This window comes from Phoenix dactylifera, chromosome 14 (assembly GCF_051530095.1).
Source record: "Phoenix dactylifera cultivar Ajwa chromosome 14, Ajwa_hap1_PhDact_Kaust_v1.1, whole genome shotgun sequence".
Classification (NCBI taxonomy): Eukaryota; Viridiplantae; Streptophyta; class Magnoliopsida; order Arecales; family Arecaceae; genus Phoenix; species Phoenix dactylifera.
The window spans coordinates 23529221-23545207 of NC_143203.1; the positions used below are offsets into that span (position 1 = coordinate 23529221).

Genomic DNA, 15987 nt, shown 5'->3' on the forward strand with positions numbered 1-15987 from the left:
ACGCTAGGGGGTCCGTGTAGGTACTGTCCCGCTCTCACGGTTTTGCCCTTCAAAAGGCGCCTCGCAAGGAAAAGGGCTTCGCCCCCCATTTAAGGCACGGAACCTTTCCGCTCTAGCCGATGTGGGACTATGTTCGGCCCCCTCCCACAATAACCATTCTAATGGATACCTAGCTAGTATTTCTAGCATTACATTCCTAATTTAAAGGCAACATGTATCATTAGAGAAGATAATGGCATAGTGTGCATGAATCCGTACGCTAGGGGGTCCGCGTAGGTACTATCCCGCTCTTACGGTTTTGCCCTTTAAAAGGCGCCTCGCAAGGAAAAGATCTTCGCCCCCCATTTAAGGCACGAAATCTTCGCTCGGCGGGTTGGACCGGGGAACTGCCAAACCTAATGGCGACGAACCGTTTGGCTTTTTCGGTGAACCGTTGCCTCGACCGGTTCCAAGAGAACCGGCAGCAAAGGAAGCCCCTAAACCCTCTCTGTATCTCTTTCTTTCCCGTTCCCTCTGTATTTATCCTCTCTGATCGCTCTCAGCTCTCCCGTCGGCGGTCGGCCGGCCGGCCAGTCTCTCTCTCCTCGGCTGTTAACGAGGTTCGTTCTGTCTCTCTACACATATGCTGTTTGCTTTAATTCCTCCTTGGTTTTGGGTTCGGTACATTTTTATTGTATTTTATTTATAATAGTTTCAAATCACAACCATCATACTTTTATCTGTATCCGCTTTGATGCTCCGGTGCTCCATCTTCCTCCTCTCTCTCTTCCCCAAAACCCTCGCCATAGATCTCGTTTCGTGGCGCTTCTCCTGATAAAACCACCACCACTCTCCTCCCAGATCTCCGAAAGCGTCCGCCAAAAGGTGAGCTTTTCCCTCTTAATCTTCTCTGCCATCGTTTCATCTCTTCTCTGACCGATTAGGGTTTCTTTTCATCCTCTCAGAGCGTTCTTTTGTTTTTTTTTTTTTTGGGCCCCGAAGGGATATGGAGCGCTCTCAAGCTAGGATCCTCCCCTAGAATTTTGGATTCTGCAGTTAGGGTTTATGCATCGAATGGCGTCGAACAGCAACAACGAATCGGGCACCCTTCGCCCCTGGGGAACCCCGGAATGGCGTCGCCGGCGGCCAACTGGCTCTCCCATCTCCAGGCGTCGGGGGTTTCCCCTTTCCAAGGCCTCTTCCAGAGCGCGAGGGTCAATGGATCGGGATGTTGATGGGAGTGCACTGGGCGGCGGCGGCGTAATAGGCGCGGTCGGGGAAGAGGATGGGGTGCGCTTCGTGGAGGTGGAGTATCACACGACGGTGGAGAGGAAAGGAAGACGGAGAAGCTAAGAAATAGGAAAGGAAGAAGGAAAAATATAGGAAAAGATTTTATTTATTTGCAAAAAAGAACTCAGCTTTTCAATCGGTACTTCCGGTCACCCAAACATCCATTTTTAGTCTATCATTTGAAAAACAAACGGTGGAGATCACGTACTTCTTCTATTAGTAAGAAGCCATTCATTTTTAGTCTTATCATTTGAAAACAAAAGGTGGAGATCACGTACTTCTTCCATTGGAAAGAAGCACAGTAGCATTTTCCTTTATTTTTCAGTATTTGAAGCGGTCTTAGTTTAGTTTAGGCCTCTGCATTGTTAGCCATTTGAGTTGGATTTGTTGTTAATTTGAAGAAAAAACTCTCTTCGGTATTCGTGGTTGCCGGCTTGCAACTCTGTGTCTATCACCAGGAGTTTAAATCTTGAAATTATTGGCCACATACACTATCCACATGATACAGATATTTTCTGTTTTTATTAAAACATTCGGATTAACTCTATATCGGAATGGAAACAGAGAAGTCATTTTAATCGATATCAATTTTTTAGAGCTCTAGATTTAGCATACCTTTACACTATTTTTTATCAAATTATCCGTACCTATTTTAGCATGATATCCATTTTTTTGCAGTTATTTTGATTCATTAAAGTCACCAGTCCGAGCCATTGTTCTAGCCGCTCTAGGATGCTGGTCTGTAGCATTCTTGTAGGCTTCTGGTCTTTACTCTGAGGTTCTTCCATGTGTTTCAACTTTCTATGCTGCTTATCTCAACTTCCTCCAAATATGCTCTGGTCACCAATTAATAGTTTGCTAGATCTAGTCGCATTCGAAGCAACTTTCACCAACTTGCACAATTTTGATGTAAACCAGTAGAAGTAAATGGTTGTATGCCATCTAATCTGGGCAGGTGACAGGGCCATTTTTTATTTGTTTTTTCATTAGTCACCCATGAAGATGGAATGTGGATTGAGGACTGTACATGCAGCCCAGAATTAAGGTGCCCAAGATTCCCCAAATGTAACAATTTAACTGGAAGGGAGACTTTAAATATAATTCAATAGAGGGAACTTACAAATTGAACGGACAGAGGAAATTAATGAGGAAGATATGTTTAATGAGGGTGATATAGGACACAAAGCAGTGATTTGCAGGCTTTGGAATTCTGGGCTTTGGAAATTATGCTTTCTTTAAAATAAAAAAGAATTAGTGGAAATGAATTGAATTTTTCATTAGTGCTGGTATCATTTCACTAACTTTAGGTTGGTTTCAGGAAAGCGAGGAAATGAGATTGGAGACCATGCAAGTTGCCAAGGTATATCGCCAACTTCTCAAAGCTGTTGATAAACATATTGGTAAAGATGGAGACAAAAGACATTTCAGGGATTACATAATCGAAGAGTTCAGAAAGGATACTAATTTATCAGATCAAGCTGCTGTTCAGAATAAAGTGAAGCTTGCTCGTGATTATACTTTCCTACTTAACAGCGTGCATCATCATAAGGTTAATTTTCAATGTCTCCACAAATTCAAAGATGCCTTCTTTCTTGATTCATTAGAAGCATAATGCATAACAGTGGAAATTCATATAGACTTCCATATGTCTCAATAGATGAATAGATAAATCTATAGCTTTTCTGTTCATTTATTTCATTGTAATTCATGCCTTAAAGTTATGCTTTATTTTCCATTCTATCTTAAGTTCTTATGTGTTCTACTAATGAAATTAAGGAAGATTACTTTTTTTTTCAAGATTTGCTGGTAATTATCATTTTTCTGTGTGCATTTGTCATAATTGCATGTAAGTGGACTCTTCTACAAAATGAAGTTCTTGGACTGATCAGCAAGACCTATTGAAGAGTTTGAAGTATGGAGCTTCAGAGCATCATCTAAACCTTGGGTTATGTGCTTAATATATTTTTTTTCTTTGTAGAACTTGAGAACATGATCTTGGCGAGCTGGTTCTTTATGTTGTCCATCCAGATACCTAAGCCTATTAAACATGGAAACTTCATTGCTCCACTACAAAAGCCTGAAGCAGCAAAGCCACTGAAGTTGTAAATGCTCTGTAGTCAAAAAGCAAGAGACCGATTCTTATGGCAACACATGACAGCTTGACTAATCTAGTAGCTGATAGTTATTTGCATAAGTGGCTGTTTTTTTTCTGAAATGGTAAGGCCTGAGTAACATCATATTGGCATGAAGGAACATGACCAAATGACTGAATGAATGATAGCAAAATGAAATAAATGCTTGTGTTCAACGAAAAGTAAAAGAAAGAATAATCATCGCCAACAACTATTATTCCATCTCTCTCTTTATCAATTTTGTCAGTCCTTTCTGTGTCCCTTGTGAGTTGTATATGCTTTGATCATTGCAAACATTTCAAGGTTCTTGCTCCTTCTATGCAATTCCCTCCTCCTTATCTCATCTGACCTGCATGGAAGTCAATTCTTTCAAGTTATATTATATTTTTCAGACCTAAATGCAATTTTTTATGTCCAAGTTGATGAGGTTTTTTGTACAATATAGGATGTTTTCAAGATGGTGATTTTGTACCATTTAGGGTCCTTGGCCTAAATTTGTGCTTTGGAAATGAATGAATGATGAATAAAAACAGATAAAGTTTGAAATTCAATGAAAGGAAAGTGAAAAAAATGAATATTAAACTAGGGAGGATAGTGAAAAGCCACAGCTACGAAACACAATGCTAAGGAGTTGGTTAAAGAATCGCACAAGGGGGCCTGATACAGTTTGATTGCTTCTAATCGTGGCATGAAGTCCAGTGTAAGGAAGTGTTGATGGTAGTAGCGGCTACTTCATCTGCATTTCTTGTAAGGGTGTCAAAGATATGACCATGTCACTCTTTCTGAAAATGCTAGATGGTAGATTGTGCAAGAGAGTCCCATCCAGCATGAAGACGTGCTGGAATGTTGCCAAATTTCCTCTCTGTCCAAAGTAGATGAGTCTTCATTAGGCATGGGTGCATCGATATGTATATGTCTGAGAAGATGGTGCTGCCCTGATGAAGAATATGGACACTGAAGAAGGTGTGTGATGCTTTTAGGCTTCAAGGTACCGAGAGGACAGAATATTTGTAGGCCACCCACCCACGCTTCTGTAGGTTGTCAGCTGTAAGCAGTTTTCTCAGATAGCAACCTAAGTGAAGATAACCACCTTGGGAATTTGCCAGATATGGGTAGCCTGGTTGTACCTTCTACTGGAGAATTTGAGAAATTGATTAAGTGTAAATTTCAGGTTGGAAGTCCATCTCTGGCGGATGTAATTGTCAGGCTGTTGTCCAGTTATGATGTCTGCTAAGGTTTCACAAAGATCAATAAATGATTGTAGTAAATCCAGTCTAAGTTCAAGACGGAATAAGGAGAGAGAGGATGGCAACTTGAGCAGCTTGTTGACTGTGATATTCGGTTTTGAGCAGCTGGAAAATAGAGAGGAGAAAGTGTGCTGAAGAGTGGTAGGACCTGTATTAAACTTTGCCTTCTTCCTTCTTTGTCTTGGGATCCAAGATTAGATGAACTTAAGCTACATTACTGGGGTGCAAAGGCTTCCATTTATATACATCTTGATAACTAAGAAAATGTGATTGTCTTGTCCAAGTTGTCACGTTCTCCATCCCTGATGTTTGTTAGTGCACACTGGTTGATTGCTAACTATTATTCTTTATGTATGGAAATCATTTTCTTTTTATTTTTACCAACATATTAATTTTCACAAAGTACTCCCATGTGTGCTAATTTATCTAAATTGTTGGCTGTTGTTCAGGAATTGCTCCTCTCTTACAATATAGCAGTGGATCGGTCAGATGAAATGACAAAGATACTAAACAAATCTGCTGGTAGTGTGGGTCTTCGGCTTCCTGAAGTTTATCAAGCTTGACGGTGGGCTATACAATCTATTCAACTATGGAGCTGACATTTTTTTTCAGTATGCTGAAAAAGTTCAGTATAGCTTGTTAAAATTAGACCTGTCATTTGATAGGTTATGTTGCCGAAGAGAACATATTCTGTTCTATTCTACTGTCTTTCCAGTGGTCTATATGTAAACTGGTGGATCACACTTCTATGCATGCGAATAATAAGAGGTCCGGTTGGGCATAGAAATTTGTCTATGCAGGGACGCTTTTTTAAGAAAATTAGATTTTGATGTATTGGACAATCTTTAGTCTTCTTTGCATTCATTGTGAAAGCCAAACCCTTAAACTTGAACCCAGGAAAATAAGGTTCCGGAGGCTCATCTTATTCTTGAAACTCCGTCGTCGACGGGGTTTCGGGGCGATGGGACTTCATCCATGATATTTTTTCCATGGACGGTGACGCCTTACTACTGACTGAATCTGAAAGGTCATTTGCAAAACATTGCTCTGAGATCTAGATTTTCTCTTTGCTTTGAGACAGGCATTAATTGAAATGCTTTTGCAAGTGGTTGTGGTCGACTCTAGATTTCTATATTTTGTATTTAGATTTTAATTTGATTGTTGAAATTTGTAAGACGAACATGGTTTAAATGTGATTTTGCTAGGTGCAATTGTCCGTCTTGAATTTTGCTGTTGCCACCTGCTGTATGCCGAGTGATTCAACCTTGCAAGGGCCTCAAAGAGCATCCAAAAGAGCCTGGATGTCTTTTATTTTATTTGTTCTTTTTGTTTGGATTAGAGTCCGTGTTTAATTCCTTTGTTTTGAATGGCATGAAACTCTTTGAACAACAATTTTCCCCAGTAAATACGGACATGCTAACTTGGTTTAGAGCCTGGATGTCTTTTATTTTATTTGTTCTTTTGTTTGGATTAGAGTCCGTGTCCAATTCCTTAGTTTCGAATGGCATCAAACTCTTTGAACAACAATTTCCCCCAGTAAATACGGACCTGCTAACTTGTTTTTGATTACGGAGGGGGGAAATTGTTGTTGAATGGCAGGGTTCATGCTAACTTGGTTTTGAATGGCATGAACAATTTCCCCTGCTTTTGGTGCTAAGATCTGAAGTATTAGTGTGATAAGCCTTGCCAGAGGAATGAGATCAGTGAAATACATTACAAGATTGATAGCTACGATACAAAAGTGTGTAGAAAATGTAATCAAAACAGTAAAAGTGGGACAGGAGTTGTATGCCATTACCGATTGATTTTTTTTTTTTTTTTTGAAGTAATGATTCTGCCAAACATGGCAATACAATTTAAAGGAGGCAATCATTAAATGTTTTAGAAGCCTAACATTTCCATGACATGGCAATTATAAGGTTGATCAAGCTATATCATTGTCGCCTCCTCTACCAAAATAACTCACTTCATCCTGAAAACCTGCAAACTACATGGTCTATATGAACTTTGATAAAATGCTCCACAAGCTGCCGGCAGGCATTCGATGCTTGGCTAAAAACTCCTTTCGGGTTTGAAAGGAAACATCTGACTAATGCCTCAAGTGTGTCAAAATAAGTAATGTGGCAATTGGAACATCAACTAACTGCCGTTATATCCTCATAAAATAATTGTAAATCAGGATGTCAACTAAATGCTGAATTTGTCGCCTATAACCAGTTCGGGTCTTCAGTTGGACGGTCGGTTGTCGGATAATTTCTACCTTAAGATGGTCAGCTGGTGTGCACTGTCATTTGTTCACATAATCACTGCACTTTCCGGTCATGGTATGTTCCAAAAATGAGATTATGATTCAGTAGTTATCTTGCTCATTAGCAGACAGTACTAGCTCATCTACAAAATAGACAAAATACAGCAGATCTCTGAGAATTGTTAAAGCAATCTATCATCCCTCTCATTTGGTGCCCCAATTATTTTGACCTCAATATATTTTGCTTACTTGGTACAACAAATGTGAGTTCAAAATTTGAGCTTAATTGAAAAGAGGAAGGAATGCATCTGTTCTCTTTCTTTTTCAGGATCTATAGCAACACATCTTGGAGATAAACTTCACATTTACAAGATCCAAATCTGGCATTTCAGGATCTGAGAACTTAAAGCATGTATCTGAAGTCTTGGAAGAAACACTTGGCCACTGCATTCAAATATGTGAAGGCACTTATTTATTAACAAATAGAGTATTTAAATCAGTATAGAAATTAAACGGAATGCAAAGTAAAAGAAACAGGGGGAATTGTTGTTCAAAGTCCTGTATAGCATGTACTCTGCCTGAGCTACTGGCACAACAAGTTACTCTGCATGTGGTACAACAAGTTACTCTTTCACAGAGCAAATAGGTCATGCAGTAACTCTTATTTCATCTTCTTCGACTTTTTGTCTATGTGGTACCCTTTTTAGTTCTTTGATGCATGTGCTCTTGTAATATAACTGTTTACTGTCCGTTAAAAAAATTATGGGCTTGAAGGTATCCCTTGGACTAAGTTCTGATGGAGAAAATATGGGACACCTCGACCTCAGGCCAGACCGACCCTTCTGATCTCGGACATAAACCAAGGTGAACGACTTTAGCTCCGACCAAGGAGTCGCCAGTCGAGGAGAACCATCGGCACGTGTCGACCAAAGTTGACAGTCCTAACAACCGACAACCTTGACAATACGCAGTCGTGGCATCCCCACGTCCCGCATCAGACTTGCGCTGTACTCTGCCCACGTGGACTGATTCTCGCGCCACGATCGTACCACCGGCTGTTGTCCGGCGTAATTGCACGTCCCGTCGGCTCAGGTAACAACAAGTCTGGCTTCCTTATATAAAGAGGGCAACCCGGGGGACTTGAGGTATGCTCATAATAAGAAGCTACCATCACTCATAGAGACTATCCTCTGCTGAGATCTCTCTCTTCCACATTGTTGTCTTATTATTCTGATTTAGGCATCGGAGGGTCCTCCGCCGGAAACTCTCTAGAAAGTGGACTTCTTGCAGGCCACCTAGCGGAGGAGACCAGTGCCTGATGCCTCAATCAGCTTGCTCAGCTCGCTTCTAGCCGACATCAGGGTCGTCCAAGCTGCACTTCCACCTTGGTCTGAATTCGGCGGCAACAAGTTCAACAATGTTTTATATGTGCTAGGAATTAAGCTGATGCTCCATTTATCATCGAGCAACAGCTTGAGAGTTTGCAAACTATATGTTTGTCAAAATATTGTATTGATCTTCTCAGGTTGCTTCACATCAAATGAGCAATACCCTAAAAAGGAAAATTTGCAGGGGAGGCCTATTTTATTAGCATGTCAGCTACAGATTTTTGCCGTTTTCAACTTTCACTAGATATTTAGGTGAAGAAACAAATTCCCTTTGAGAAACTAAAAAGCTTACCAAAGAATCAAAATTTAATGAGAATCACTTAATGAATCAAAGTTGTAATGGTTTTTGAGTTTTTAATATTATAGAACATAGAATACTTGTTAATCCAGAAAAGAGAGCCAATCTAGAATTGAAATTCTGGTGTGTGGTGCAATAAGCTGTAGGTTTTTTAAATGATCTTTCCTAATGTACAACTGGACTTAAAAAATGAAGTTACTGTTTCAAGAGAATTGAAGTACCCAGTACATTGGCACTTGTTCTTTTCTAACTAATCATTTTGCACTTTTTACAGAGGTACGGATTTTTTTAAATAAAAAAATTAAGCTGCAATGCTGAGAATGGTTTCCAGTAAGCATCCCAACTTCTTGTTCAGTAGCTCATCAAATTTTCATCTCGTATCTGCCATCATTTCAAGGCTATATAGTGATACCTATTATGTCATTTGCATACGATCTATTGAGTTAAATGAGTTCTTTCTACTCTGTTCAGCATTCAGCTCCATGCTATAAAACAACAGAAGAACAGTTATTGCTCCAAACCTAAAAAAGAAAGTTTTTACATAAAAAATGTGGAATGTATAAAGTTAAATTTGAGTAGTGAAAAAAACAGGGGGTGGTAACAGTATTTGTGCAGTTTACTGAGGAACCAAGGTGTTCAATATGAGCTGACAAAAGAAAAGTCTTTCCAAGTTCTCTACTTGGGATAGTTGAGTAATATGTTAAAAAAGCTGAACATCATGCTCTTGTTAGACGTTGTAAAGCTCTCTACATATGCTGAAATAAAAATTCTAAAGTAGAAAATGCATTGAAACTTTTTCCTGAATGAGCAATCTTCTCTTGTTTTACTCCTCCTCCTCCCCCCTCCTCTTTCCATCTTTCCTTTTTTTTTAAAAGAAATTGGAACTCCTGAGTGCTTAGCAGTCAATACAGCTTCAATGTAAGATGAGACTGTTTGGCCTTCTAAATGACAAATCAAGTTCACCAATTTCGTATTACACTGAATCTATGAGCTCTAGTTGTTAATGCAACATACATGTAAGACACAGACTGTCCATATCTACTATTCATACTAAATGGTTCAACTCATATTATCTAAATTTTCTAGAAAAACAGAATCTGCAGTCCACCTGAAGATATGATTTCATAATGCTAATTAGCTTTCACAATTAAAATGAGTACACATTGTGAGAGTGAACAAGGAAAATGAAGTAAAATTTTCACCTCATGTCTGTGGTACATGGATAACATGATCAATAGGAGCTGAGATTCCATTTGAGCAAGTTCCGTCGTCAGCCCTGTCATCTACAACCATTTTAATTGCTTCCTTATCTGCTCCTTCCCAGATATGGTTAGATTCTCCTGGTTCTCGAACTATAGACTCTGGAATCACATGAAGAGCCAAAGGATCAACCACATCATCCTGATGCCTATGCTTGCAGTTTAAATTTTCATCAATGGCATCGTAATCCAAGATCTGCAATATGCTTGGTATTGGCAAATTGCTGTCTGACTTGTGTCCCATTTCTACATCAACCTTGTCCTTTGGGTTGGTGATATCTGTTACAATATTTGGAGTATAGGATCCAATTTCTGCTGTGTCCTCAAGCACCCATGACCGGAAGTCATTTATTGAAGGTGGGATGTTTGAGAAAAACAACTCTTTGAAGTTTCCCAAGACACCCTTATTACAGGGATTCTCCTTCTTATCAAAGCGGTATCGAAAGTTTTCATAGGTTGTCTGCAGTTTTGACAGCAAAAGGTTTTAGACATAAAAAAAAAGGTGCAGCAATCCATACGTACAGCATAAATTAAATCTACACTATTCAAGCAGAATTCTATGGATATGCTAAACAATCACTTAGAGAAGACCAAAGTTGGGTATGAAGGACCAGTCTCTTCCTGCAAGAGCATTCAGATGCATACAAGGTTTTTATCTTTCCAAAATTACAAGCCCCCCCCCCCCCCCCCCCCCCAAAAAAAAAAAAAGAGTGCTCACAAGAATTTGGACATACAAGCTTTCCGTCTCAAAAAGAATCTCCAATTTTAATTCTCTTTCAATTGGTGATATTACTAATCTGTTGAATATTTGAATAATCAACGTGCTAATATCAACAAGCACATTCCAGTAGTAAAAATGTTACCTGATTTGTACTAATTAAATAGAGATGAAAAACAGTGAGGCCGCCAACAAACCAGACTGCAATGAAAGTGTATATAATGAGCACAAGCGACAGAACCTCGCCTGTCATGGACTTCCAAATGGAGTTATGATAGTTTTTCTTTTCTCCAATAATGTTCAGCCATGAAAAGATGAAGACATACATGCAGAGAATAGTTGATGTCGATATGAAAAAGAAGAAGAACCTGTAGTTTCTCTGCAAGGCAACACAATATTGGTTGTCAAAACTAAGTAACACTGAAGCTAGTCTACCCAGTCATGATTAGGCTGATAGGTATAAAATTTGCTTTATAAATATTTGAAACAAGGACAAAAAGGTAAAGATTTAGTGCATCCCGAACACTGTGATACCACTTCCTAACCCAGGTAAGGAAGATATGGGGCTGATTTTTGGTAAAGATAAAGGCTGATTTGTCATAAAGATAAAGCTTAAACTCTGACATGAATTTTGATATACCTCTGCGACATTAGGATGTTGAAAGAATTCAGAAAAGTTTGGATATATGGATGATGCAGCAGCTAATAACAAAAAGTGGTAGAGTAAAAGACTAAACCCGATGATCGGGATGAGGCTATTAGTTTACCATCGTCCATACATACAATTCGATCGATACTCAAATATTCAGAAATCTGTAATCATCAGAGCTGCAGTCCTCCTGGTGTTTATCAATGATTAGCTGATTAAAAACAAAAGTGATCCTAGTTGTTGAAACTTACTAGTCCAATGCATTGACCAACCCATGGGCAATGGTGATCGAACTTTTGAACACAGTTGTTGCAGATGGAACAATGAGAAGCACGGGGTGGGCGATAAAGCAAGCATGTATCACAGTACTTTACTTTTACAACAAAACCATCAACAAAAACTTCCCTTATCCGAGGCAATCTTAAATGTGGGGTTCTTCCACTTATCCATTCCATAGATGGAGTGGCCATATCAAATGCTTCATCTGCTTCTGGTGGTCGTGCATTTCTTGGTACTATACCTGGATCTCTACCAGATGTTGTGAAGAGAAAAACCAAATCCTGCATCACCAATCAGACAAGCACCCATAACATCAAACAAAATTTACAACATCAAATGACAATAGGTGAACAAATGCAGCTGACTGTTTAATCATCACTCACCGATATCAAGATGACTATTGTCACAACTAGTACTGGGAGCCCAAGTACTGGACTTTGATCATCCTGGACCCCAGTCTTCTCATAATGGAGAATTTTTGAAATTATCTGGTAACAAAATGTTATCGCTGGACCAGCTATTAGAAGTGTAGTTAGAAATATTGAAGCAACATCTGGACCAAATATCAGTCTCCCACCACAGAAGAACCTCTGAGAAGAATAAAACGAGGTTTCACAATTATTAATGTGTTATACATCTCATCACACCTGATAATTTTTCGAACATCAGTGAACCTTTGCAATATAAAAGACATTACTTTGGAAGTAATAAGTAGTTGTTTCCATTTCATTTACTTATGTCAAAAGCATAAATAGTAATCAGATAAGCTCAAAACAAGCATATAAGTTTTAAGAGTTGAGTTTCTGAACATCTGAAAGGAGTCTGATGAAAACGACTACATGAGGAAAAAAAATTTATGATATTCGATCCTTCAAATTAGTTTTCTCCAGAAAAAAAAGATGATCTAACAACATCATGAGAGGAAAAACTTTAAAAGAAAACTATTTTTAGGATAGTAATTAGCCATACACTGCTGTATCGTCAATCGTTTGGATGGTCCTAACACAATGCAAGCATCATGGAGAAGAGAAAATGGAGGTATATGTGTGATAACACTGAAAAAGGGTATAATTATACTTTCACAGGAAAAAAAAAGATAGGGTTCACATAAGAAGCTTAGGAATTGTAATTAAAAAAAATGTTCAGAAGAGATCAAAATGGTACAGCAATGTGCAATGAATCTCCAAGCCTTCTGTAAGAAGGGCTTACAATTGCATTCATGAAAGAGGTGGTAATGATGTAACAAAATCTTGATGGAAGTGGTGAGATAGAAATTAATGGTGAAAAAGGATGTATAACATTAACTTCAATTAGATGGGATAAGATTTGTTGGTTTCCTTTTTGTGTGCATTTTGGAATGAGGTGAGATTTTCTAAAAACACCAAGTTTTTGTAATTCCTTAGCAGCATGTCCTCAAGTACACAAATCAGAGTCCATTTGACTGAAAAGACTATATCTGACTATGAGTTTGTCCCCCCAATTCCTTATTGGAATCAGCTAGCATCCAATTTACTATCAGCAGTGCCTTCACAGAACCACAATCTATCTAGAAGAGCAAGTTTACTGAAACAACTGAAAAAGAGAATCCATAGCTCTCTTTAAACTTTATCGATAACAAAAGTAAAATGAATGATCTAGTTTGCATGTCTGATGATTCATAACATAAATTCAGCAAAGAAAATAACTGACAAATAACAAATAATCAATATATTTAACAAATAAAGCATGTGCAACTCATATACTGAGGGCAGTAGCTCCAAATTAAAAGTTTATAGTTACAGTCTTCAGAATACCAATATATTAAATATAATTGAGTGAAAGAGGGGGCTGCAGCCCAGCAGCCCCATTCAATCCCCTTATCATATTGAAACTTGATTAATAAACACATCCGCAGATCCAGTTGCAGAAAATTGCATTGATGATGGTGGTGGTTGTTGTTTTATATCTAGAAACTGTTGTTACTAATCATTATGTCGAATGTGGCGGTTTAATATTGTCAGAGAAATTTCACATGCCTTTCCAAAACCAATCTTCTTTCGAGAAATCAATGAGATCGGAATCATATCTATCAATAATAAGCAGGTTCTGATATAGCTGATAGAGAGATGAAAATTAACTGAATCTCTAAATGCATCATAAATGAGAGAAAATTTATATCATTCGAAAACTAATTTTAATAAAATAAGGTGCAACAATTAAAGAAATTCATAATGATGTGCCGAAATTACGAGGCAAAGACACACATGTCCAAATCCAGTCTTAAGATAAAAACTCTCATTACACAATTCGTTCATCAATTGAAACATAGACGATATTTGGCCAACAACAACCAAACAAGAATCCCCCAATGGAGTGACTAAATCCAAAAAACAATTTAACATGAAAATGAAAAGAATAATAAAGAAATGAAGATAAGAGATCCATACGTTGCTTCCCTTCCAGACTTGATAAAGCCTCTTCGGCTTTGGCTGCATTGACATATCTTCCGCCGCGAAACCAATCAAAAAGGAAAGGGAAAAAAACCAATCAAAATTCTAAGAGGTACGGACTCTTGAGACCTCGTCAGGAGAGACTTTCTGCGATGGTTTCTTGAAGGAGGGGCAAGAGAGAGAGAGAGTAAGAGGGGGAGGGAGGAAGGGATGTGAAAGAGAGAAGGTGAGAAAAATTCAATCTTTCGTCAATCTTTGCTCTCCCTCTCAGTTTCAGACCAGCTGCTTCCCATCTCTCTCCCTCGGATCAAACGAAGAACATCACGCCCTTTTCATCTCTTTCGCCCCCCCTCCCAAAAGGAAAAAAATAAAAAAAATAAAAAAAAGGCTGTCTTTTTTGGCGCGTTGTGACAGACACCACGGCGGCATTCACAATCGCCCGCGGCTTTTTCGCGGGAGAGAATCCTCCCTCTAACGGCTCCAACTGGAGCGCACAAAATATACGAATTCTGAAATTATAAACGTTGGAATATTGGAATATATGATATGTGGGAACCTACCACCATGATTCATGCATTAAATTTAGCTCCGATGATTGAATCTATTAGAGCCGGACTTCTGGTCGTTGGCTGATGATTCGAAAAATACGATGAAAATGCCACATGGAACTTTCGAGTGCCAACCAGCTGAGACGAGGATTATTAAACCGGCCATGCTCGTGAGTGGAGAGGATGTAGATTGATATAGCATGCATGGTTGTGGGTGTTAAAACTTTTCTCGACTTAAAAATGATATTTTATCAGAGTTGCTGAACCATACATGCAAGCAAATATATATATATATATATATATATATATATATATATATATATATATATATATATATATATATATATATATATATATATATATAAAATAAGGCGACAAAGAGGTTGGATTAACCCGTGATCTGGCCCAACCGTCTTGGAGGATCCATGGGGTCGGATTGGGTCGAGTCGGATACTAAAATGGGATCCATTCCATTTTTTGGGTTGAGTCTGAGTTTACTGAATTCAGACCTGGCTCGATCCGAACCGATTTATTTGAAATTTGGATAATTTTAGGTTTTTGATCCTACGACCCGATCCGAATCTGTAAAATTATTTAGGCCGGTGGGTCGCAGCTTGTGCGGGTGCAACAAGTTCTGAAGCTATGGATTGGTGACCCAAACTAGATCCAAATTTTTTGAATTGGACTCGAGTTATATACATGGACCTGATCCGACCCGATGACCTGTTGAGTCAAAAATTATAGTGTTGGACCCGATCCAACATAATTTTCTATTGAGTTAGGTATGGGTCAAAAATTAGGACCTAAACAAGAAACCGAATTGGGTCGAAGTCACTCGTGACCCGACCCGACCCATTTACACCCCTAATCTATATATATATACATATATACACGCACACGTACATTGAGAAGATTACCTACACAATAACATGGACCACAAATAATTCTCTTAATCTAGACCCTTTTGTTAACTTACATGGAGTGAGATGATCTTCATCCATACAGATGTCAAAATTTTTTCCTTCCGTTTATGTGTCCTACGGATCGAATTGTGCTGGATGAATGCTAGGTTCTAAATTGGAGCAGTAATTCTACAAGTGGGACCTATTTAGTCTACGGGTTCAAAATTTGGGGTTATAATTTTTAGAAATCAGCTTTTTGCTTAACCATAATGTCACGACCCCCGCCCCATTCCGGCGGGCTGCCGCGACGGTCCTAGGGTGCGGGTAGGTATAAGGCCATCAGCCACCACGTAGAACCCTATTATCTATCAATCATCAATAAATCTTAAAAATTTTGGCATGATATATGCACAAAATGATCACCTTTCCTATAGTGATCTGTCAGGATTATCTCAATACATACAACAACACTACCTGTCAGAGCAGCAATCATATAATTTATCACATAATGAACCTGGACAATATATATCAATACATCATCACAGGCATATAACTCATCTGTATAACAATCTGGTTCACATTCCATCCATGGTCAAACCCATATCCACAACAGGATCTATG

At 38.7% G+C, this 15987-nt stretch overlaps 2 protein-coding genes across 5 annotated transcripts; one reads left to right on the top strand and one right to left on the bottom strand.

Annotated features, from left to right (window-relative positions):
• The first annotated feature begins 441 nt into the window (after positions 1-441).
• Positions 442-5467, top strand: LOC103705009 (complex 1 protein, LYR family protein). 3 transcript variants are annotated; one of them, XM_026803837.4, is made up of 4 exons: positions 462-599; positions 789-864; positions 2588-2818; positions 5098-5467. In XM_026803837.4, exons 3-4 carry the CDS (start codon positions 2600-2602, stop codon positions 5209-5211), a joined length of 333 nt encoding a protein of 110 aa, XP_026659638.1. In that variant the 5' UTR covers positions 462-599; positions 789-864; positions 2588-2599; the 3' UTR covers positions 5212-5467. The 3 variants fall into 3 exon arrangements, with proteins under 3 accessions (XP_008786793.3, XP_026659638.1, XP_089783306.1); XM_008788571.5 differs by lacking the exon at positions 789-864 and having other exon boundaries at positions 442-599; XM_089927180.1 differs by lacking the exons at positions 462-599; positions 789-864 and adding an exon at positions 1271-1408.
• A 1508-nt stretch (positions 5468-6975) lies between these two features.
• On the bottom strand, positions 6976-14723 carry LOC103705008 (putative protein S-acyltransferase 1). Of its 2 annotated transcripts, XM_008788569.6 has the most exons (7): positions 14477-14723; positions 13914-13969; positions 11871-12077; positions 11460-11768; positions 10705-10938; positions 9785-10301; positions 6976-7340 (listed from the first exon to the last, which is right to left on the bottom strand). In XM_008788569.6, the coding sequence occupies exons 1-6, from the start codon at positions 14487-14489 to the stop codon at positions 9786-9788; spliced, it is 1335 nt and encodes a 444-aa protein (XP_008786791.2). In that variant the 5' UTR covers positions 14490-14723; the 3' UTR covers positions 6976-7340; position 9785. The 2 variants fall into 2 exon arrangements, with proteins under 2 accessions (XP_008786791.2, XP_088566634.1); XM_088710508.2 differs by lacking the exon at positions 13914-13969 and having other exon boundaries at positions 14477-14630.
• Positions 14724-15987: the final 1264 nt, after the last annotated feature.

Bases quoted from the DNA above. Each gene is read 5' to 3' on its own strand.
- LOC103705009 (XM_008788571.5), top strand. From the start codon at position 2,600: ATGAGATTGGAGACCATGCAAGTTGCCAAGGTATATCGCCAACTTCTC. The intron at 2,819-5,097 runs GTTAATTTTCAA...GCTGTTGTTCAG, and splicing joins ACAGCGTGCATCATCATAAG to GAATTGCTCCTCTCTTACAA.
- LOC103705008 (XM_008788569.6), bottom strand. The intron at 10,939-11,459 runs GTAAGTTTCAAC...GTTGCCTTGCAG, and splicing joins TTGGTCAATGCATTGGACTA to AGAAACTACAGGTTCTTCTT. The intron at 10,302-10,704 runs GTAACATTTTTA...TCAAAACTGCAG, and splicing joins ATTTAATTAGTACAAATCAG to ACAACCTATGAAAACTTTCG.